The sequence below is a fragment of the Spinacia oleracea genome, chromosome 5, assembly GCF_020520425.1.
Source record: "Spinacia oleracea cultivar Varoflay chromosome 5, BTI_SOV_V1, whole genome shotgun sequence".
Taxonomy (NCBI): Eukaryota; Viridiplantae; Streptophyta; class Magnoliopsida; order Caryophyllales; family Amaranthaceae; genus Spinacia; species Spinacia oleracea.
The window spans coordinates 90,489,282-90,513,418 of record NC_079491.1 but is presented as its reverse complement, the minus strand read 5'-3'; the positions used below and the strand labels follow the sequence as shown (position 1 = coordinate 90,513,418).

Below are 24,137 nucleotides of genomic sequence, written 5' to 3'. Positions count from 1 at the left end.
CACCCGACCCTGTGACTGCAGCGGAGCCGTCTACCGAGATCTGCCAAGTCCCCAATGGCTCTTCCTCCTCCTCGTACGATGCCTCTGCTATGAAGTCTGCCAGTGCTTGTGCTTTTATGGCGGTTCTGGGTTTGTACTCGATGTCATATTCCGAGAGTTCCACTGCCCATTTCAGGAGTCTACCAGAAGTATCTAACATTTGCAATGACTTCTCTAAAGGTTGATTGGTTAACACTTGCACTTTATGTGCATCAAAGTATGGTTTCAATTTCCTGGCAGCTATCATGATTGCAAAGGCCATTTTTTCAATCAGGGGGTACCTCTGTTCTGCGGGGTTGAGGATGTGGCTGACAAAGTAGATTGGCTGCTGGATTTTATTCTTCTCGACTACCAGAGCTGCTGCTACAGTTTTCTTGGAGGCGGAGATGTATAGCTGCAATATGTCCCCCACTTCTGGTCTGGCTATGGTTGGGAGGCTCTTCAAGTGGTTCTTCACCTCCTTGAATGCTTTCTCTTGCTCTTCTCCCCATTTAAACGTTTTATTTCCCTTTAGCACCTGGAAAAAGGGAAGGGACTTATCCGCGGACTTGCTGATGAACCTGGTGAGTGCTGCCATTTTCCCAGTCAACCTCTGGATGTCTCGTATGTTTTTCGGTTCTGGTAGGTTGAGTATGGCCTCTACTTTTTCTGGATTGGCATCAATTCCTCTTTCACTGACCAGGAACCCCAAAAACATTCCGGACTTAACACCGAACACGCATTTTTTTGGGTTTAACTTCATACCAAATTGCCTCAATGTTGCAAAGGTTTCCTTCAGATCTTCAATGTGATCAACCTCCTTTTTGCTCTTGACTATGGAGTCATCTACATACACCTCCACGTTTCGGCCTTTTTGTCCTGCGAATATTTTGTCTACCAGTTTCTGGTATGTGGCCCCTGCATTCTTTAGACCAAACGGCATAGCCCTGTAGTTGTAAACTCCAGCGTCTGTAATAAAGGCGGCTTTTTTCCGGTCTGATTCTAGCAAACTGATCTGGTGATAACCCGAAAAGGCATCCATGAAACTCAGCAGGGCTGGTGGAATCCACCAGTTGATCTATCCTGGGTAGCGGGTAACAATCCTTCGGACAAGCCCTGTTTAGGTCTGTAAAGTCTACGCACATCCTCCATTGACCATTCTCTTTCTTTACCATCACAACGTTAGCCAACCATTCTGGGTAGTCACACTCTTCTATGAATTTGGCTGCTAGCAGTTTGCTGATCTCTTCCTGGATGGCTACATTTTTCTCTGTCGAAAAAGTTCTTTTCTTCTGTTTTACTGGCCTGACTTCTCTGTTAACATTCAACCTGTGGACCATGACGCTGGGATCAATCCCTGGCATTTCGTCAGCAGAGAAAGCAAATATGTCCGCGTGCTCTCGCAACAGATCGATGATATTTACCCTCAGGGAAAGGTCTATATCTGTGCCAATTCGGACTGTTCTATCCTCTACCCCTTCTTCCAGTTCTATCTCCTCTGTTTCTTCTGCTGGGGCCGGCTTTAACAGTCCTTCTTCACGATGCTCAAAATTTTCCATGTCTAGTAGTGCGTCTTTTTTACGCTCTGCTCTCTTTCTCTTTCTGGACAAGGGAATGTCTGCCTCTGCCAGGGGTGGGGGTCTGGGTGGTTGTTTCAGGGCTGTGTGGTAGCATCTCTTGGCCTGCTCTTGGTTTCCCTTGACCTTAGCTGATCTATTATCATTCGTTGTGTACATCATGGTGAGGTGATAAGTAGACACCACTGCTCCTGCATCATGGATAAATGGTCTGCCCAGAATGGCGTTGTATGCTGCAGGTACTTTCATTATCATGAAATCAACCATGACATCCTTGATATCTTTCCCCTGCCCAATTTGGACAGGTAAGCTGACTATTCCTTCTGGTATCACCGTTGCCCCTGTGAAACCAATTACTGGGTAGTTAACTGGTTTTACGTGTTTTTCTTCGATCTGCAGCTCTTGGAAAGCTGGCCAGAATATAATGTTTGTAGAGCTGCCTCCGTCTATCAGGATTCGATGGATTTTTCTGTTAGCCACATCCAGAGCTAACACCATTGGGTCATCATGGGGATAAATTATGCCCTTACAATCATCTTCCGTAAAGGTGCACTGTGGGATTTTTGGAGGGGCAGGCCATTTTCCTGAGTTATGGTAATTAACCTGGTGTTTAAATTCGCTCACACTGGCCTTAGCACCGCTGGCTGTAGTACCAGCGTAAACTGGTCCTCCTGTTATGACCAGTATATCATTCGACCTCTTCTGATCTGCTGGGTGGTTCTGCTTTTGCTCTGTCGTTCTGTTATCAAATCGACCATCATCATCCCTGTTTTCGTAGGTCCTGCTATACGAGCTTTTTGCCTTAAATTGTGTTAGGTACCCCCTTCGGATCAGGTCCTCAATGTTATCTTTCAAGTGAGTGCACTCCTCTGTGAGATGACCATGATCCTTGTGAAAATCACAGTACTTCTTCGTGTCCCTGTATTTGTTGTACATTTTCGGTGGTCTCTGCCATTTCTCATCCTCCTTGCTGATAGAAAAAATCTGGGTTCTGGATGCAACCAAAGGAGTGTATTCGTTGAATTTGCCTCGCTTTTCAGTTTTAAACTCATTACCTCTTCCTCTGACCTGCCCGTGCCAATCTTTTCTGGGCTGCTGATTTTCTCTTTTGTCTGGGTATTCTTTTTTGTATGGCTCTTTCTTGCTCTGACTGCCGTAATTGTTCTCACTTGCCACATATCGTCGTGAGGTTGCTCTGCCAATCTCTTCACTTTTTATAAATTCATTTGCCTTCCCCAGCACCTCTGCAAGGGTTGTGAATGACTTTCTGCCCAGATAGCTCTTGAATTCTCCATCCCGCAGACCAGTCATCATAGCCAGGACTGCTACCTCTTGCTGTAACTTGGGTATATTCGACGCCTTCATATTAAATCTGGATATGTACTCCCTCAGAGATTCCTGAGGTCCTTGGATGACTGACATCAGCTCCCCTGTCATCCTTTCTCTGGCAATGTTTGCCACATATTGGGTGTGAAACAAGATAGCTAACTGCCGGAAAGAGGTTATGGTTCCTTTGGGTATTTTACCAAACCAGCTCTGTGCTATCCCCTCCAGAGTGGAAGGGAAGACCTTACACCACATAGAGTCTGTGTTGGTATATAGCATCATGTGTCCCCCAAAGGCAGAGAGGTGATTCGTTGGGTCTGACTTTCCGGAATATTTGCAGGTGGGCATTTTTATCTTTTCCATTTTTTCCGAGAGTATCTCATCACAGAAGGGGGAATTATCAGGCTTAACTATTGCTCGGGTGGGATTTGGCATACCTGACCCGGAGTGGTGCCTCTGACTGGGTGCTTGTTCGGTCCTTGCTCGGGGTTGAGCTCTGCTTGGCGTGATACTTTCTGCCTCATATTCTTGGCTGTCAGCCCCTTCCATCTCCTGCTGCAGATTCCTCCTCCAGACGTTCGGACTGTTTTGGGGTCTGGGACGTTTTCTCCTCTGCTCAACCTCAACCTCTGGGGCTGTCCTCATGACATGGGCTCGTGGTGTTGTTTGAGTAAGGAAGGTCAGGACTTCTATGGCTGTGCGCATCTGGTCGGGTGAGAACTGTGCCCCCAATCGTGCTAGTGAGGCACTGGTTGGAATTGGGATACCCTGGCCCTGGCTAGGGGTTGCCATAGCTCTGGGTTGTGGTGTCTCTCTTGGCGGACCAAGACTCTGAGGCATGCCGAACAAGGGTACATTTGTGGTTTTCTGGTTGTTTTTTGAGGTGGGTGGTTCTATCTGCTGGATTATCGGTTCGCTTGACTCAGTCATTATGTGAGAGGGTAGGTCTTTTAGAAGCAAGGTCTGGGAAGCCCCCTCCTTTTAGCGCCACTTGTTCCGAGTATGGAACTAGGAGGACGTTCCGAAGCACCTTGGCCCTGTCAAGCAGAGCAAACGTGAGCTAACCTCGGGGGTTTAACCGAGGAAACCCCCTCCGATGCCTAAGTCAGCAAATAGATAAGAAGTCTTTAGAGAGGGAATATAGAGAGAAGGTGGAGCAAGTACCTTGTGTAAGAGTGTGTCCCATCATGAGTGATGTGGTTGCTATTTATAGGCGTACTATTCTGTACTTTGGCCTATTTGGATGCCGCCACGTGTATGACGGCGATGTACTTTATTCTTTGTCGTTGTCGTTTAGCCTGCGGGTCCTTTCTTGGACTGATGCAACTTTTTCTGGCTCTGCTCTATGTCCTACATGTGATCTGGGGAGGTTTGATCTGCCTGGGTTGCGTATGCTTGGCTTGGGGCTTAGAGTCTTTCTTTGACTTGGGTGTGTCCTGGGTGTCAGAGTTTACTCTGTCATTAATGTTCTGTCCTCTCTGGATATGACCCGTATATGAAGGTCTTAAATCTTCACGGTAACGAATTCATTGGGAAACTTGATGGATCATTACTTCTGTCGGGTAATAGTTCATTAGAGTTCGTTGACCTTGGCATGAACAGCTTAAGTCTTCAGCTCAATCTCTTCTGCAAGTTTAAGAATCTCATCAATCTCGATCTATCAAATTCTGATCTGTCATTGACTGATGGTGTCAACTGTTCATTCTCTTGGCCTAAATTGTCCAGTTTGGCTCTGTCTTCTTGCAATATAAGTGAATTCCCAGGCTTCTTGAGATCCCAGCACACTCTAGAAGCGTTAGATCTCTCTAATAATAGAATCCAAGGCAAGGTACCTAGCGGGTTGAAAGATGTGGGAAAGAATTCATTGCCATTATTAAATATTTCTCACAACAATCTGACAGGAGGTTTGGAGCTTTTTTCTTGGAAGAACTTGTTATACATCGATCTTCGCTGTAACTCTCTGCAAGGGTTCCTTCCATCACCACCACCCAATACCGGCATGTTTCTCGCTTCGAATAACAAATTTCATGGTGAAATCTCTTCATCATTCTGCAACTTGAAAATGTTGGGAATTCTTGATCTGTCTTACAATCGTTTGAGTGGCAAGATGTTGATTCTGAGTTTTGATGATGACAACGCAAACTTCCTAATCGTTGTTTAAGTGTGTTTTTGGAATGCTAAGTTAGGGAGTGCCTGAGTAGGACAAACTAAGCATGTGGAACAAACACTAAGCAATGCATGGAATTTCTAAAGAATCGATCAAGTCTGCATATGAAGGTTGTTCCCAAGACAGCGGGAACAGCTGTTCCCAAGACAGCGGGAACAGCTGTTCCTAAGACGACTGTTCCCACGACGGCTGTTCCTAAGACGGCTGTTCCTAAGACGGCTGTTCCCAAGACGACTGTTCCCACGACGGCTGTTCCTAAGACGGCTGTTCCCAAGACGGTTGCTCCTAAAGCAGGCTGATCCTCAACGACTGATCCTAAAGCAAGTTATTAAGGGTGCTCCTCATATAGTATGAAGATCATCAAAGTTCCGGAGAAGGAACAATGTATGAAGCATTCAGGTGATGCTTCAAAAGGTGCCAACATAGAAGCTACAACATATGAGTTTATGTTTAGATTTTATGTAAGTATTTTAATAACGTTTATGCATAATATGGAACAAAAGGAACACGTGTGTTTTAATATGTTTGAGAAAATAGTTTTTGTAAATAAAATAAAGTTTTATAAAGGAAAATCTTTTGGAAAATAAATAAAACGATTTTGAGAAAATCAACATTGGATTCTGATTTAGAATTCCTTGTTTTCCAAGAAAAGGTTTTTACTTGTTCCTAAAACTACTCCCACTATTTTCTCTAAAATTGAACGTGTTAAAAGTGGTTTGAAGAAGTCTCCCTGTTTCTCTCAATCAACGTGCACGTTACTGCTCCCAGTAACTGTTAGTGGCCGTTGAGGGGAACATGGGAAACTGATCAAGAAAGTTCTTCTATAAAAGGAAAAGGTTTTTCATTTCTCAAATCACAACTGACAACGTGCAATATTTCTAAAAAACTTAAGAGTTTTTATAAAAAGTCAGTTTGCGAAAGAGCGTGTTCCTAAAGTTCCTTTATTGTACATAAGCTTTATTGAATACTAGAGTTTTCATAATTCGAGTTGTAATTGTGGGGTTAAGGATCGAGTGATCCTTGAGTTGTGGGGTTAAGGATCAAGTGATCCTTGAGTTTTGAGTGTAAGGGTTGAGTGATCCTTAAAGTGACTTAGAGTCAAGTCAGCGAGAGAGTGTGAAAGGAGCAAGCACAGTAATCAACGGGGATTGCTGTGAGGAACTCGTGTTCAAGTGGAACTCGAGTTATTGAGTGTGTTGTATTCGAGCGATTACAATATATAAAAGAGTTTGAGGTTTTCGCTTCTTGATAAGGATCAAGAAGTTTCCTCAGTTTTCACATTCTTCGTACTAATTTGTTAGTTGTTCCTTTAATTTCTAAATTCCGCAAAGGAACACCCTAAGTTCAACGAAACAATTCACCCCCCCCCCCTCTTGTCAGTGTTCCTACTGGAATATCAGTTGGTATCAGAGCGGGATCTCACAAAAATACAGGAAACCCTGTTGAGAAAAAGTTCCTGGAAAGTATGAACACTCACGAGAAACTCGAAGAAGGTTATTCAACTCAAAGACCTCCAATGTTCAATGGAAAATTCTATACATATTGGAAGAACAGAATGGAGATCTTTATCAAGGCAGAGAACTATCAAGTTTGGCGAGTCATAGAAGTCGGTAACTTCGAGGTAACAAAAACCAATGCTGAAAATGAGGTAGTTCCTAAACCTATTTCTGAATTTGTGAAAGAAGATTTTGAAAAATATGAAATCAACGCTATGGCTGTTAAGATTTTGCATTGCGGCCTTGGACCTCATGAACACAATAGAGTTATGGGGTGCAAGAGCGCAAAGCAAATCTGGGATCTCCTTCAAGTAACACATGAAGGAACAAATGAGGTCAAACGTTCTAAAATTGATTTACTGATGTCTAAATATGAACGTTTTGAAATGCATCCACAAGAAACAATTCAGGAGATGTTTACTCGGTTCACTAACATTACTAATGAACTTGTTTCCCTTGGAAGAATTATTCCCTCTGATGAACAGGTTAGGAAAATTCTAAGGAGCATGCCTCAAGATGATCGATGGAGAACCAAGGTCACTGCATTGTTTGAAACCAAGGATTTCACCAAATTCAACATTGAGCAGCTGGCAGGATCCTTAATGACACATGAACTACATCTAGGATCAGCTGTTCCTGAGAATCCCAAGAACCAAGGTCTTGCTCTCAAGGCTGAGGAACTGGAGGATTCAGAACCGGATGAAGAAGAGGCTGCCACTTTGGTCAGAAGGATGAAAAGATTATACAGAAACCTCAGACCGGGAAATCAAAAAGGAAGGAACTCCGGAAGAAGAACAATTGGTTCCAAATCCGGCCAAGGATGCTTCAAATGCGGTGATCCAGACCATCAAATCCGGGAGTGCCCTCAGTGGGAATATGAAAAAGGAAAAGGAGAGGATCGGCTCAAAGAAAGATGCAACAAACCCACCTTTTCCATGAAGGAAATAATGCCCTTGGTCCAAGTATGCATTCTATGTTAAGTCTAATAAATGCGGTTCAGTATTAATTAACAAGTTAATAATTCAGTGAGATCAAGTGAGCTGAATGCCTAGCTAGAGGCCGCTTCAGTTCAAGTGGAATTAATGATATTAATCCACAGCTTACTCTTGACTGAACCCGTAGGGTCACACAAATAGTACGTAAACGGATCAAGTATTTAATGGCATTAAATACTCCATCTATGAATATTCGGAACCGACGGATCTTGGTTTCAGTGGGAGCTAAGATCGTCACAGGCAAGAAATGAATACTCCGGAAACGATGATATTGCCGGAAACGGAAATATGGATCGTATCGGAAATATGAATATTATCCAAGTCGTAGATGTTGCCGGAAACGGAAACATGGTACGTATCGGAAAATATTATTGGAAATGGAAATATTACCAGAATCGGAAATATTGCCGGAAACGGAAATATTGTCAGAATCGGAAATATTGCCGGAATCGGAAAATAATTCCGGAAACGGAAATATTAAATATTTGTTCGAAACGGAAATTAATTCTGGAATCGGAAATATTAAATATTGTTCGTATCGGAAATAGATTCCGGAAATGGAAATTTAATCGGAAGCGTATCGTACGAATTAGCATCGGACGAGGCTTGCCGGACGAAGGCCCAGCACGAAGCCAGGGCCATCGCCCAGCAAGCGTGCGCGCCACAAGCCCAGCCAAGGCAGCGCCCAGGCCTACCGCAAGGCAGGCCCAGCGCGCGCCAAGGGCCACGGCTGCGTGGGCCGTGCTGCGCGGGCTGCTGCTCGCACGCATGGGCAGCCCTTGTGGCTGCCGTGTGTGTGTGAGTTTGTGCTCATGCATGATTCCTGAATCTGCAAGAGTCAGTGTATGATTAAATTTCTATTCCTAATTGGATAAATTAATTAAATAGAATTCATGTAGGATTCTAATTCCAATTAATTCGCATCCTACTAGGATTACGATTCCTTTTCCATAACTCTATAAATAAAGGCCTAGGGGTCACAATTTATACACAAGTTTCAAAGTATTCAAAAGTGAGTTTTTTGAGAGAAAATTAAAACACATCTTGCTCATAAAAGTGCCGAATTTTCTAGTACCTTAAGGGCGGTTCTAGTTGGTCAATCTTAAGGCGGATCCGGACGTGCTGTGGACTATCTACGGAGGGACGACATTTGGAGTCCTAAAAGACTTGTTCTTGTTCGGTTCGGGCGCAGCTAGGGAAGGCACGCAACAAAGAGTATGCATCTAATTATGCTATATGATTATGTGTAAATAATATGTTTCCTGGGTTAATGGTTGTTTCCGCATGATCTATGTAAATGTCATATGTATCATAACCTAACATTCCAAACCCAAAAAGGCAATGATTGCAGCATGGGGAGATGTTACAGACTCGGAGGACGATGATGACCAACCAGAAAAAGAAACTGCCAACCTGTGCCTCATGGCAAAGATTGATGGAACAATGCAAGATCCATCAAACGAGGTAAGTTCCACAACCTCTCAATCTTTGTCTAATAACAGGTTAATTGAATAACCAATTGAAACTCTAGTATTTTTTGAAAAGCTTAGTGTAGTAAAGGAACAAAGTAATAAGGCATTGGAGCCCAATAAAGATCACATGACCTACCTAAATAATGTTAGATATGAGGTACAAGGTAGGTTCTTGGAATTGCCTGACAGGAACAACTCTCTCCAAGACTCTCTTGGAAGAGTTAAAAATGCACATACTATTCTTGATGAAACTGATAATATTGATAAAGTTCAGGAGCAGGAGAATTTCGATATTGGTTTAATTCGCCTTACAGATAATGATGAGGAAGATTCTCCAGCTGAACTACATAAGAAAGATCAAGGAATTCCTGTGCAAGAGGAACAAGCAGAAAATCAGGGTGTTCCCATGCAAGAGGAACAAGCAGAAAATCAAGGTGCTCCCATGCAAGAGGAACAAGTAGAAAATCAGGGTGTTCCCATACAAGAGGAACAAGTAGAAAATCAGGGTGTTCCCATGCAAGAGGAACAAGTAGAGAATCAAGGTGTTCCTATGCAAGAGGAACAAGCAGATAATCAAGGCGTTCAAAGGACGGAAGCAACCTTGGATGTTCCCGTGGCTCAATTTCAACCTAAGCCATGGAAACATCAAAGCTCCCATCCAATGAAACTAATTGTCAGCGACATTAGAAAGGGAATTCAAACAAGGTCTCAACTCAGAAACTTTTGTGCCTTTCATGCGTTCCTTTCCACAATAGAGCCAAGAAATCACACCGAAGCTCTGGAAGATGCTGATTGGATAACAGCCATGCAAGAAGAGCTAAATGAGTTCGAAAGGAACAAGGTGTGGCACCTGGAACCCAAACCTAAGCACCAGAAAGTGATAGGACTGAAATGGGTGTTCCGGAACAAGAAAGATGAACATGCAACAATCATAAGGAACAAGGCAAGGTTAGTGGTCAAAGGCTACAATCAACAGGAAGGTATTGATTTCGAAGAAACTTTTGCTCCTGTTGCTAGATTAGAAGCTATAAGAATCTTGATTGCCTTTGCTGCTTTTATGGGTTTTAAACTGTACCAAATGGACGTCAAATGTGCTTTTTTAAATGGTTTTCTAGAAGAAGATGTCTATGTGGAACAACCTCCTGGTTTCGAAAATCCTGAATTTCCCAACCACATCTATAAGCTTGATAAAGCTCTTTATGGATTGAAGCAAGCGCCTAGATCGTGGTATGATAGATTATCTAAATTCCTTTTGCAAAATGATTTTAAACGAGGCAGAATTGACAAAACTTTATTTCTAAAATCAAAAGGAGCAGACTTGTTAGTTGTACAAATTTACGTTGATGATATATTATTTGGTGCAACTAACGAAATTTTATGCAAGGAATTTGCAAATTTAATGAGCAGCGAATTTGAAATGAGTATGATGGGGGAACTAAATTTCTTCCTCGGTTTGCAAATCAAACAAACCAAAGAAGGAATCATGATCCACCAACAGAAATACGTGAAAGAACTCCTCAAAAAGTACGAAATGGAAACTGCCAAAGTGAATCACACACCAATGGGAACAACCACAAGATTAGACGAAGATCCCAGAGGAACAAGTGTGAATCAAACAAGATACAGAGGGATGATTGGATCCCTGCTCTACCTAACTGCAAGTAGACCTGACATTTCATTCAGTGTAGGCTTATGCGCAAGGTTCCAGTCAAACCCAAAGGAGTCTCACATGACTGCTGTAAAGAGGATTCTCAGATACCTCAAAGGAACAGACGATTTATGTTTGTTCTATCCAAGAAGTGGAACATTCGACTTAAGAGGATATGCTGATGCTGATTATGCTGGTGATCTGGTAAATCGTAAAAGCACATCAGGTATGGTTCAATTCTTAGGTCCCTGCATGGTTTCTTGGGGTTCCAAGAAACAAAACACTGTTGCTTTATCCACAGCTGAAGCTGAGTACGTAGCTGCTGCTGCATGCTGCTCTCAAATCCTTTGGATAAAACAACAGTTAAGGGATTTTGGCATCACATATGACTGTGTTCCTATTTATTGTGATAATACTAGTGCAATATGTATTTCTAAAGATCCAGTTCACCATTCCAGAGTCAAGCATATACATATTAGACACCACTTTCTTAAAGATAATGTAGAAAAAGGTTTAATTAAGTTGGATTTTTGTCAAACAGAAAATCAAATTGCAGATATCTTGACTAAACCTTTAAGCAGAGAGAAGCACGAGAAAATGAGATTGGAACTGGGAATGATCAAGCTAAGATAAGGAAGCAGGAAGATCCTCTAAAGGTATAAACTTTAATATTAAATGCCTGGCCTTAATATTATATTCATAATTTTACGTGTGAAAGCATAGCTGAAGTTTACCATCGTTAGGGATCGACCTACATAATGAAAGTGCATAATACATGATTAAATAAATGAATCAATAATACGAGATGCAAAAATAAGCTGTTCCACAACCAGGTTTACCGTTATCATTTTTCCTGTATTCTCTCCAATTCTTCAGTTATCATTTATTTTTATTTTTATCTTTATCTTTTTTTTCCTCGAAATTTTTTCTTTCCGAATTTTTTTTTGTTTATCTTCCACATACATAAACCTCACAAATTTATTTCTTAATCCTCAAATTCTTCCTGTTCCCAACATCTAAGAAAACAATGGAAACAATCCCAATGGATCTCAACTACTCAACCCCCACACCAACAAATACACGTTTATCCCAGCCCCGACGGTCGCCCACACATCAACCATCCCTCCTGCTCAGGTCGCCGAAGAAAACAAAGAGGACCACCACCGACCCGCGAAGAATCCGCGGCAGTCGGGTGGTGTGGTTATTGCAAAAAAAAAAAAAAAAAAAAAAAAAAAAAAAAAAAAAAGAATTACGGATTGTTCTAAGGGGGAATTTACCTTATTCCGGTTGATGATGCAAATTTGATGACGAGGTGTGCAATTAATATTGAGGATTCATGGGTTATGTACTATATTAAAGGGAAAACGTTGTTATACCCAAAAAAAAAAAAAAAAAAAAAAGGTTAACAACGTGGTTCCTAGGGTGAACAACTCTCTGTTTGTTGAAATTCTTGTGAGGATGAGGATGATGAGGGGGAACAAGGTGAGGAGGATATTATAAAAGAAAAGGAACAGGCATCCAAAGTCCCTCAACCCATTGATGTTGTTCCTAAGACTAAACCCTTCACCCTTAAACCTGATCCGCTACTTTGATTGTTACCTTGGTTTTTTATTTGTTTGGAACAATTTTTTTCTCTATTTTATTTTTTATGTAACCCTCAGTTTGGGTGACATCATTATTATTTTTATTTTTAGAACATGTGGAACCTAAAGCTTGCATCTCTAAAACTTGGTTGATTTCTTTTGTTATATATTATGTTTACAATTAATTATGCATGTTGAGACTTGACTTTGAGGCTAACTTAGTTTGCCAAACGTTGATCGTGGGGCGCTATGAATATTCTATTACTGCCTTGTATTTTCTCTTTTTGTTAATGCCAACAGGGGGAAAAGAATGCAAACTTTGTTTTAACTTGATCTTACCTGTCTCCATGTCCCTCATTGCCTCACTTCTCGCTGCTGTAAGTTTTTGTTTTAAGTTTTCAATTTGTTTCACTTTTTTTTCCGTAAATTTTTTCATTTCCATTTTTGTATTTTAAAAACTTGTTTAAGATTGCAAATAAGTTCGATTTTTTTGGTAAAAGTTTGCTTATGTTGTCATCACCAAAAAGGGGGAATATTGTTGATTCTGAGTTTTGATGATGACAACGCAAACTTCCTAATCGTTGTTTAAGTGTGTTTTTGGAATGCTAAGTTAGGGAGTGCCTGAGTAGGACAAACATTTGGAGTCCTAAAAGACTTGTTCTTGTTCGGTTCGGGCGCAGCTAGGGAAGGCACGCAACAAAGAGTATGCATCTAATTATGCTATATGATTATGTGTAAATAATATGTTTCCTGGGTTAATGGTTGTTTCCGCATGATCTATGTAAATGTCATATGTATCATAACCTAACAGTGGTATCACGAGCCCCTTATTATTTTCATAATCTAAATTGCATGAACATGGTTAAATATTACAAATTTGCAAGAATTAAAAGGGGTGATTAATTTTCGTAATTGTTAATTAATTGCAAATTGCGTTTATTTAATTATATGTACGCAGTTTTTCGGCAGTTTCTTCATTACTCATCCGAATTGAGTGATTTTTGTGTCAATTCCGCATGTAAAAGGCATTCTAAAATTTTGACAAAAATAGTATTTTTCTGCCGAACCCAGAATTCTCAAATTCGAAGCCTAACTATGACTTTTCGAAGGTTTTAGTTTTTCGAATGCAAAATTTCGTAAATTTAAGATGTTAAATTAAATATTTGCGATTCCTGTTGATAAATCTTGAATTTTTGATTGACCTACTGCATATGTTTAACAAGTTTGAATGCCTAGTCTTGTTAATTATGCAATCTAATTTGTAATTATGATTAATTTGTTGAAAATTAGAATAATTTAGAATTAATTTGATTTTCATAATTAATTGTAATTTAATTAGAAACCTATGATTAAAAACCACCATAAAAATTGTAAATTTATGATAAATTTTAAATTTTTATGACCTAGACTTGAATCCATAACAATCGGAAATCAATTGGATAATAAATTTTTGATTTTTCGCCCTAAAATTATGAAATTAATAATATTTATTAATTTGTCATTAATTTTAAATATAAATTTTAAATTTTTATGCGATTCGTTCAAATAACTTGCACGCACGAAGCAATGGACGCTTCGTGTTACCCTTAAGGGGTGTTGTATAATGCGGGCATGTGACGACGAGCAAGGGAGCTCGTCGCCCGTGCGGCACGAATGCAATGAGCAAGGGCGTAGTGCACGTGCACAAGGCAGCAGCCCTGCCTTGTGTCGTGTGCCACGAGCAATGAACGAATGGGCATGGGCGAAGGGCGAGCCAAGGCAGTCGCGTGTGGGCAGCAAGCGAGCTGCGCCACAACGCGCGCTGCCTCGCACAAGTGCGCGCAGCCTCGCGCGCAGCGAGCGCAAGCTCGCGTGCCACGAGCGCTGCGCCCAGCACTGCTCGCGCGCGCTGCGCGCGATGTCGCTCGCCCAGCGAGCGATGTCGCGCACCAGCGAGCGATGGCTCGCGCCAGCGAGCGATGGCTCGCGCGCGCAGCGCGCGATGTCGCTCGCCCAGCGAGCGATGTCGCGCCCCAGCGAGCGATGGCTCGCGCGCACAGCGAGCGAGCCAGCGCGCACAGCGAGCGAGCCAGCGCGCACAGCGAGCGAGCCAGCGCGCCCAGCGAGCGATCTCGCGCGCGCACTGCGAGCGATAGCTCGCGTGCGATGGGGCGCTGTGCGGAGGCTTGCGATGAGACAGCAGCAGCTATGCGACGAGCGCATGGGCTGCGCGCACATGGCCAGCAATGGCTGTGTGCGTGCGGCCCATGGGCGTGCAACGCGTAGGGTGTTTGCGTTACGATTAGATCGTTTTGAATGTTTAATTTGAAAATTTCAGTTCACGTAATTTTAATTAATTTTAAAATTAATAATTTGAATTAATTTCTTGGATTTTAATTTTGAATATTATAATTATAATAAATGAAATTTATTCTAATTATTTTACTAAAATTAAAATCATGAATTAATTTAAATACGACTGAAATTAAATTAAATTTTTGGATTCAATTATAAATTGATATGAGCTTTAAATTTTAATTAAATTTGTATGTTTCCGGTTGGACTAGAAATACATTTTTATGTTTAAAATTGGTAAAGCATATGAATTTATTGGTTTGAGTGGGAGCGCTTTTTAGTCATAAACTCTTGATTAGGTCTACAAAACCTTAAGGTTAAAACAACTTGATTAGAATTAATAAGGACTGAATAATTGGTAGATTATTGGTGCCCTTGATTAATTGCTGCAAATGTTTACGTGATGCATAATGTGTTTTACTAACCAGCTATGTGGGCCATTCATGATAATGAATGGGTGAATGGTATATATTGTATATGTACTGTTTTGCAGGTTATGAAGTGACTAGTATGGCCCAAATAGGATAGAAAATATGGTCTGCGTACCATTAATTTGAATGTAATTGGTCTAAAGTACCAAAGTTATTTTTCAATTCAAATATGGTCTGCGAACCATCAAATAGTTGTAATTAGTTATAGCTTATCCTCTTTGAAGAAAATGGTGCCTCCCACGGAGATTTTCAAGACGGACTTTGAAGTTAAAGCTTCAAGATGAAGTCGGGCCATACTAGATCACATTTATCTTATGCATGCTTTAAGTTATTTATTGCTTTAAATATGTCTTAATTATGCATAAGATTGTGGCTTGATTATGTTGCATGATTAAGGATTTTAGTTCACTTAAAATCTAACCAACATAGTAAGAGCCTTAAGTTCCAAACTTAAAAATTGAGTTAAAAGGTGCCATGCCAAAATATACACTTGCTTGGATATCCTTTACATCAATCTAGTAATAGTTTTCGCTCAGCGAGGTGTTACTTATTGGTCCTAAAGGGGCAAGGTACACAAATAATTGTGAGTACATGTTAGTTTTGGTGAAACTCAACGATATAAGTAAGGAGTCCTTTTATGTCGTGGCAAAATCGATAGGTTTACCTAATAAGTTCTTAGACGTACCTATCAACCAAGAGTAGTTTCTAGACTATTAGCAAAAGGCTTTTGCTTACCTAAAATGTTTTAGGATTAAGTCGACAAACTGTGCTTAGTTCTTCAATGATTTTAGGATCTTGGAATCATTTTATTCACACCTGCCGGAACAATAAAATCGAGTAAAATGCTAATAACTTGTTTGAATTGCATGGTTGCTTTAATTTCAAGTTATTATTCATGATAAATGTTTAGACTTTGCATGCTTCAATGTATGTTTTAATTATTGTTTATAATTAAATATCTTGCACTGCAATAAATCCTTTTAGAAAGGTAACAGTAAATTTCCTCGATTGGTAGTGAATCCAAGAACGATTCACGGAAAAGAGAGAAAGTGAGCAATTTAAAATGTACGTTTCTTATATCGACTTTTATGGTTGTTTTCGAATATCAAAATTGAATAGCAAACCAATTGGTGCTTGTGAATTCAAAATACACTGTAGTTTTGAGATCATAAAGCATTGAGTTTAATACGCTCAGCTTTACCAATGGTTAACAACCTAAAATCCTTTTTCCATTTAATTCTCGAATGAGTCTAGTTCCTAGACATTCGAATAGATCGATGCTTAGAGAACTTTAGAAGCTTCTGGTAAGATCATCTAGTTGAAACAGAATATTCAACATAAATTAAAATGGTAAAGAACCTTGTTGGTGACATTGGACATGTCTAACAAAGTATAAAAGTCAACACTAAAGAATTCAATTCTTAAGACTATAAGAAAGGGTACAAGAAATAGGAAAACGAGGAACAAATGAAAGGAATTTACGATTCCGTTTCTACCTATAAGTTTATGTTTAAAGAGAAGTGACCTAGCAATCAAACTTCCTTGGTATCATATACCGCTTGAGGTTCTTACTTCGGTAATAACTCAAACAATGGAAGCTAGGATACACTAATGACCTACAAGTGGGAAATGAAGTATGGCAATGCTACATTAGTTGTAGGGTCATCTAGTTTGTTTTAAGTCCTTTCAAAGGCTGGAACTTAATGGCTATTTTGTTCCATAATCAGCATACCTAAATTTCTGCTTCAAACACAGAAAGACTCACATTCAAGAAAAACAAAAACAATGTTTGTTTGTTTATTTGAATGAAATGGTCAATTACAGGTTGAGTCAATATTCTTGATTAAAACAAACAACTCTTTAAAGAACTTTACTAGGTTCAAATCAAACCCTTGATTTGAGTTCCATTAAATCTTTGGCATTGTTGCTTAGACCATATCAACAAGTTAACATTCATAAGCTCTATTTTGATGGACTTTTGAAAGTTGGTTGATTTCTAGATCAACTTAAGACAAGCTAGTCTTACTTGTTGAAAGTAACAAAGAATATGAACTATTGTTAGAACGCCTAGACGATAGAGTTCAAAGCTAAAGAAAGGTTTTATGACTTTATTATTTCACATGGATTTGAGTGAATATAGGTTTATTTACTCAAATGTGATATAAGTTGAATCTGTTTGGCTAGTTCAAAGATTCAGAAGTATAAAATCCACTCGGCAAGAAATCATAAAGATCTAGGTTAGATCATGTTGATGATTACTTGAGACCAAATATGATCATCAATGGTTGTGTGGTGTAATTTCACAATCTAGGTCCATAAGATATGGCATATCTTAGTTGGAATAATCGAAGTCAATTAGTACTTGATTCGATTAATGATGAATCATAAAGACTTTTCCTATAATTTCTAAAACAAAATGCTCAACTACCACCAAACTAAACCAAATTCGTCAAAGCTATTGAAAAGTAATTTCAGAATAACTTTTCATAAAATATCTAGAGAGTTGCAAAACTCAGTGGGAGCTTAGTGTTTGTTATTCAACAAACTAAGGCCCAAGTATAGATATATGTTTCATTGTGATTTATTCAAATGAGACACAAGGGTATTGTTTCTACCACAAATTTTTGAGAACATAATGTTTGTTTGCTCGAAATAATGTCCTTTTGGAGATTCGTTTCCAAAATGACAAGTGGGAGAAAATAGACCTCGAAAGTTTTCGAGGCGAACAACAAACATAAAACGGACATTCCGGAGGCTTTTCGAAGTGCTTCAGAAAATCCGAACTTATTCTTTAAGACTTTAGAAGTGGCTTTAAAGAATAGACATCTCTTAGAAGACTTTACAAGTGCTTCAAGGAGAACAGAATATTCAAAGGACTTTCAAGTAGCTATTGATATTCTATTGTTTGATGTTCTATACCCAAGTAGGCATAGAATTCAAGTCACTGAAACTATGAGATTCTTCTATTAGATAGTGAAGAAACATAGAGATCAGGTCAATGAAACTATGAGATTCTTCTATTAAATAGTGAAGAAACCTACAACTTGCAGTCAAACTATTATCATGTAGATTAATGAGTTTATGACTTGTAAGAAAGCTATGACGAAACCTAGATTCCCTAAAATGGTTAGAGGCCATATATAGACTCAAATGTTTTAAATGGTTAGAGGCCATAAAACATACTCAATGTTTTGATGACAAAATTGAAATTTTGTTGATTTGCAAGAATGGGTTCACACCTATTGGTTGCAAGTTTGTTTTAAAGGATAAAAACCATCAAACATTGAATTGTGTTCACACACAAAGCTAGATTAGTTGCTAAAGGTTACAAGCAAATTCATGGCATGGATTGTGTTGAAACCTCATGCAAAATCGTAATGCTTAAGTCTATAATTCAAGCAATGATTACATATTGGTACATATGGCAATTGGATGACAAAACGTATTCCTCAATCAAATGTTGGAATAAACTATGTACATGGTATGTCATAGGATTTGTGGATCCAAATAAATGCTTGAAAAAGAAAGCTAGCTTATGAAATCTAAAGTACAGATTTAAGCAAGCAATTAGGGAATTAGAAATGTATTTTAGTGAAGCTAATAAGTATTTTAGTTTCATAAAATGTACATGATTCTTATAGATATATAAGAAGTTTAGTGGGAGTACATAAAACTTAATTGGTCCTATGTGTATCACACACATATCTCTCTATTGTGAAATAACATTCAAATGCTAATGACTTAGATTTGAAATTATTCATCAATGATGGACCATGGCGAAACTTAGTACATACTGGGTATTAAGATCTATTTACAAAAATCTTATGATATTGTTTTGGATTAAGTAATGGCATTTACTAAATCAAACACGAAAGTCTCCATTGGAGATATTCGACCCATGTGAATAAATCTAAGTAAAGAATGTTTGAACTATGTATAAGCATTTACTAAGTTAAAACATCAAAGAGTCTAAATGAGATTCTTAACCTATATTATATGTCAAAGAATTTAGCTGGATTCAGTATCTACTAAAATTGAATGAGCTAAAGTTACATGAATAGAATTCAATTGGGAATTATTCTGCAAAAGAATTTATCATGTATGATATAATATGAGGATCGCCAAAAACGTATCGTATGACTTTAGGCATGACGAACATATACCAATCTCTATTGATCTAAGTGAAGATCAACTAGATTGAGATCAAGAATACTTATGGTACTTGAAATGGTACATAGGAATAGTTCTTGATTCAAGGAAATAAAGATATGCTAAATATTGATGCTACACGCATAAACACTGGCAAAGGATCAAGCAAGACCCTTTGGAGTTAACCATTGATAAGGACGAGCTATAGAGCATCGTGTTTTGAAATGGCAACATGGATTGGAGACCATGAGTTGTTGCGTGGGAAATTAAAATATTAATTTCTATGTTCTAAGATACAGCTGGAAAGTCTTCCACATATCTGTGAACTGCTTGGATAAGTAAATCCAAACAAAGCATCACTAGCAACCTACACAGTTGAAGTAAAAGTAATTATTGCCTAAGAAGCAATAAAACAGGGTTGTTTAAAGTTCTTCACTGAACTTGGATAGATCACCTATCTGCTGGCTTGATGGTTCTTCATTGAAAAATGCGTAGAACCACTCTTGAAGCAAGAAAAACGTCTGCTAACTTGATGGTTCTTCATTGCAAAATGAATAAAACCACCATCGAAGTAAGAAAGACTAGATCACATAATAAACAAACTCGAAAAGATCTTATCATCATATCTCAAAGAACATTCGATGAAAAGGATATTAAGATTGGCAAAGCATGATAACTAAACCTATGCAACAAGTGAGAAACAACACTCACATTGTAGCACTGGAAATCAAGCATAGCTTTGAATTCCATGAACTGTTTTAAAGATGGGTTTGAGGCCCATGGTTATAAAACATTGGGGTTGAACATTTATCATATATGAAATGTATTTTCATATTCCATTTAATCTTGGTTTAGTATTAAATGATGAGTCCCTTCAATTTGACGATATATTCAAGATAGACTGTCAGGACCAGTCCTGTGACTAAGAAATGTCTATCAAGTGAACTTGAATGTCAAAGATTGAAAATGGTCCCTAATCGGAGTTTTCTATAAAATTGGACGCATAGAAAACGTTAGACGATTAGAATGCAAGATGACTAGTAGTTCTGTTTCTTGAACTATGTGGACATGGCAATGTCATAATCATTTGCATAGATACTTACTTTGGGAAGACTAGTATCGGACAAGACCTATGAAACTTTACTGTAAGAGATGAAAGTCTGTCATAAGTAAATTTCATTAAATTATTAGACACTAAATCCTCAATACCTGAGTGATTTGAGATTACTTGTTTGAGAACTGGTTGCTTTGACGTTGACCAACCGTCGCACCGTAAAAGGAGGCTATAAAGGCAACGCTCAGGTAATCACCTATCAAACGAAGTCTAATCTCAAGATCGCAAGATTGGGATTGTCCTCCCATAAATCGGGAAGAGATGCTTAAAAGTTGTACAAGGCCACTCGGAGAGCTAGAAACTGTGAAATGCATGGCCGTGCTCGGATGAATCATAGGCTATGATTATCTGTTTATTTGATCAGTTGAACTCTGAAACCGAGGAACACCTCTGGACATAATAAGGATGACAACTCTTACCTTATGTTCAAGAGCAAGCATCGAGCGACAAAGGAATTAGGAAATGCACACTTGTCCCTAAGGACAAGTGGGAGACTGAAGGAAATAATGCCCTTGGTCCAAGTATGCATTCTATGTTAAGTCTAATAAATGCGGTTCAGTATTAATTAACAAGTTAATAATTCAGTGAGATCAAGTGAGCTGAATGCCTAGCTAGAGGCCGCTTCAGTTCAAGTGGAATTAATGATATTAATCCACAGCTTACTCTTGACTGAACCCGTAGGGTCACACAAATAGTACGTAAACGGATCAAGTATTTAATGGCATTAAATACTCCATCTATGAATATTCGGAACCGACGGATCTTGGTTTCAGTGGGAGCTAAGATCGTCACAGGCAAGAAATGAATACTCCGGAAACGATGATATTGCCGGAAACGGAAATATGGATCGTATCGGAAATATGAATATTATCCAAGTCGTAGATGTTGCCGGAAACGGAAACATGGTACGTATCGGAAAATATTATTGGAAATGGAAATATTACCAGAATCGGAAATATTGCCGGAAACGGAAATATTGTCAGAATCGGAAATATTGCCGGAATCGGAAAATAATTCCGGAAACGGAAATATTAAATATTTGTTCGAAACGGAAATTAATTCTGGAATCGGAAATATTAAATATTGTTCGTATCGGAAATAGATTCCGGAAATGGAAATTTAATCGGAAGCGTATCGTACGAATTAGCATCGGACGAGGCTTGCCGGACGAAGGCCCAGCACGAAGCCAGGGCCATCGCCCAGCAAGCGTGCGCGCCACAAGCCCAGCCAAGGCAGCGCCCAGGCCTACCGCAAGGCAGGCCCAGCGCGCGCCAAGGGCCACGGCTGCGTGGGCCGTGCTGCGCGGGCTGCTGCTCGCACGCATGGGCAGCCCTTGTGGCTGCCGTGTGTGTGTGAGTTTGTGCTCATGCATGATTCCTGAATCTGCAAGAGTCAGTGTATGATTAAATTTCTATTCCTAATTGGATAAATTAATTAAATAGAATTCATGTAGGATTCTAATTCCAATTAATTCGCATCCTACTAGGATTACGATTCCTTTTCCATAACTCTATAAATAAAGGCCTAGGGGTCACAATTTATACACAAGTTTCAAAGTATTCAAAAGTGAGTTTTTTGAGAGAAAATTAAAACACATCTTGCTCATAAAAGTGCCGAATTTTCTAGTACCTTAAGGGCGGTTCTAGTTGGTCAATCTTAAGGCGGATCCGGACGTGCTGTGGACTATCTACGGAGGGACGACATTTGGAGTCCTAAAAGACTTGTTCTTGTTCGGTTCGGGCGCAGCTAGGGAAGGCACGCAACAAAGAGTATGCATCTAATTATGCTATATGATTATGTGTAAATAATATGTTTCCTGGGTTAATGGTTGTTTCCGCATGATCTATGTAAATGTCATATGTATCATAACCTAACATTCCAAACCCAAAAAGGCAATGATTGCAGCATGGGGAGATGTTACAGACTCGGAGGACGATGATGACCAACCAGAAAAAGAAACTGCCAACCTGTGCCTCATGGCAAAGATTGATGGAACAATGCAAGATCCATCAAACGAGGTAAGTTCCACAACCTCTCAATCTTTGTCTAATAACAGGTTAATTGAATAACCAATTGAAACTCTAGTATTTTTTGAAAAGCTTAGTGTAGTAAAGGAACAAAGTAATAAGGCATTGGAGCCCAATAAAGATCACATGACCTACCTAAATAATGTTAGATATGAGGTACAAGGTAGGTTCTTGGAATTGCCTGACAGGAACAACTCTCTCCAAGACTCTCTTGGAAGAGTTAAAAATGCACATACTATTCTTGATGAAACTGATAATATTGATAAAGTTCAGGAGCAGGAGAATTTCGATATTGGTTTAATTCGCCTTACAGATAATGATGAGGAAGATTCTCCAGCTGAACTACATAAGAAAGATCAAGGAATTCCTGTGCAAGAGGAACAAGCAGAAAATCAGGGTGTTCCCATGCAAGAGGAACAAGCAGAAAATCAAGGTGCTCCCATGCAAGAGGAACAAGTAGAAAATCAGGGTGTTCCCATACAAGAGGAACAAGTAGAAAATCAGGGTGTTCCCATGCAAGAGGAACAAGTAGAGAATCAAGGTGTTCCTATGCAAGAGGAACAAGCAGATAATCAAGGCGTTCAAAGGACGGAAGCAACCTTGGATGTTCCCGTGGCTCAATTTCAACCTAAGCCATGGAAACATCAAAGCTCCCATCCAATGAAACTAATTGTCAGCGACATTAGAAAGGGAATTCAAACAAGGTCTCAACTCAGAAACTTTTGTGCCTTTCATGCGTTCCTTTCCACAATAGAGCCAAGAAATCACACCGAAGCTCTGGAAGATGCTGATTGGATAACAGCCATGCAAGAAGAGCTAAATGAGTTCGAAAGGAACAAGGTGTGGCACCTGGAACCCAAACCTAAGCACCAGAAAGTGATAGGACTGAAATGGGTGTTCCGGAACAAGAAAGATGAACATGCAACAATCATAAGGAACAAGGCAAGGTTAGTGGTCAAAGGCTACAATCAACAGGAAGGTATTGATTTCGAAGAAACTTTTGCTCCTGTTGCTAGATTAGAAGCTATAAGAATCTTGATTGCCTTTGCTGCTTTTATGGGTTTTAAACTGTACCAAATGGACGTCAAATGTGCTTTTTTAAATGGTTTTCTAGAAGAAGATGTCTATGTGGAACAACCTCCTGGTTTCGAAAATCCTGAATTTCCCAACCACATCTATAAGCTTGATAAAGCTCTTTATGGATTGAAGCAAGCGCCTAGATCGTGGTATGATAGATTATCTAAATTCCTTTTGCAAAATGATTTTAAACGAGGCAGAATTGACAAAACTTTATTTCTAAAATCAAAAGGAGCAGACTTGTTAGTTGTACAAATTTACGTTGATGATATATTATTTGGTGCAACTAACGAAATTTTATGCAAGGAATTTGCAAATTTAATGAGCAGCGAATTTGAAATGAGTATGATGGGGGAACTAAATTTCTTCCTCGGTTTGCAAATCAAACAAACCAAAGAAGGAATCATGATCCACCAACAGAAATACGTGAAAGAACTCCTCAAAAAGTACGAAATGGAAACTGCCAAAGTGAATCACACACCAATGGGAACAACCACAAGATTAGACGAAGATCCCAGAGGAACAAGTGTGAATCAAACAAGATACAGAGGGATGATTGGATCCCTGCTCTACCTAACTGCAAGTAGACCTGACATTTCATTCAGTGTAGGCTTATGCGCAAGGTTCCAGTCAAACCCAAAGGAGTCTCACATGACTGCTGTAAAGAGGATTCTCAGATACCTCAAAGGAACAGACGATTTATGTTTGTTCTATCCAAGAAGT

The 24,137-nt window shown here is 39.4% G+C and overlaps 1 protein-coding gene across 1 annotated transcript; it reads left to right on the top strand.

The window, feature by feature from the left end:
• Positions 1-3,923: 3,923 nt before the first annotated feature.
• Positions 3,924-5,082, top strand: LOC130461687 (receptor like protein 28). Its single transcript, XM_056829858.1, has 3 exons — positions 3,924-3,976; positions 4,135-4,333; positions 4,423-5,082. The coding sequence occupies exons 1-3, from the start codon at positions 3,924-3,926 to the stop codon at positions 5,080-5,082; spliced, it is 912 nt and encodes a 303-aa protein (XP_056685836.1).
• The last annotated feature ends 19,055 nt before the right edge of the window (positions 5,083-24,137 follow it).

Bases quoted from the DNA above. Each gene is read 5' to 3' on its own strand.
- LOC130461687 (XM_056829858.1), top strand. From the start codon at position 3,924: ATGGAACTAGGAGGACGTTCCGAAGCACCTTGGCCCTGTCAAGCAGAG. The intron at 3,977-4,134 runs GTGAGCTAACCT...TGCTATTTATAG, and splicing joins CCCTGTCAAGCAGAGCAAAC to GCGTACTATTCTGTACTTTG. The intron at 4,334-4,422 runs GTCTTTCTTTGA...CCGTATATGAAG, and splicing joins TGCTTGGCTTGGGGCTTAGA to GTCTTAAATCTTCACGGTAA.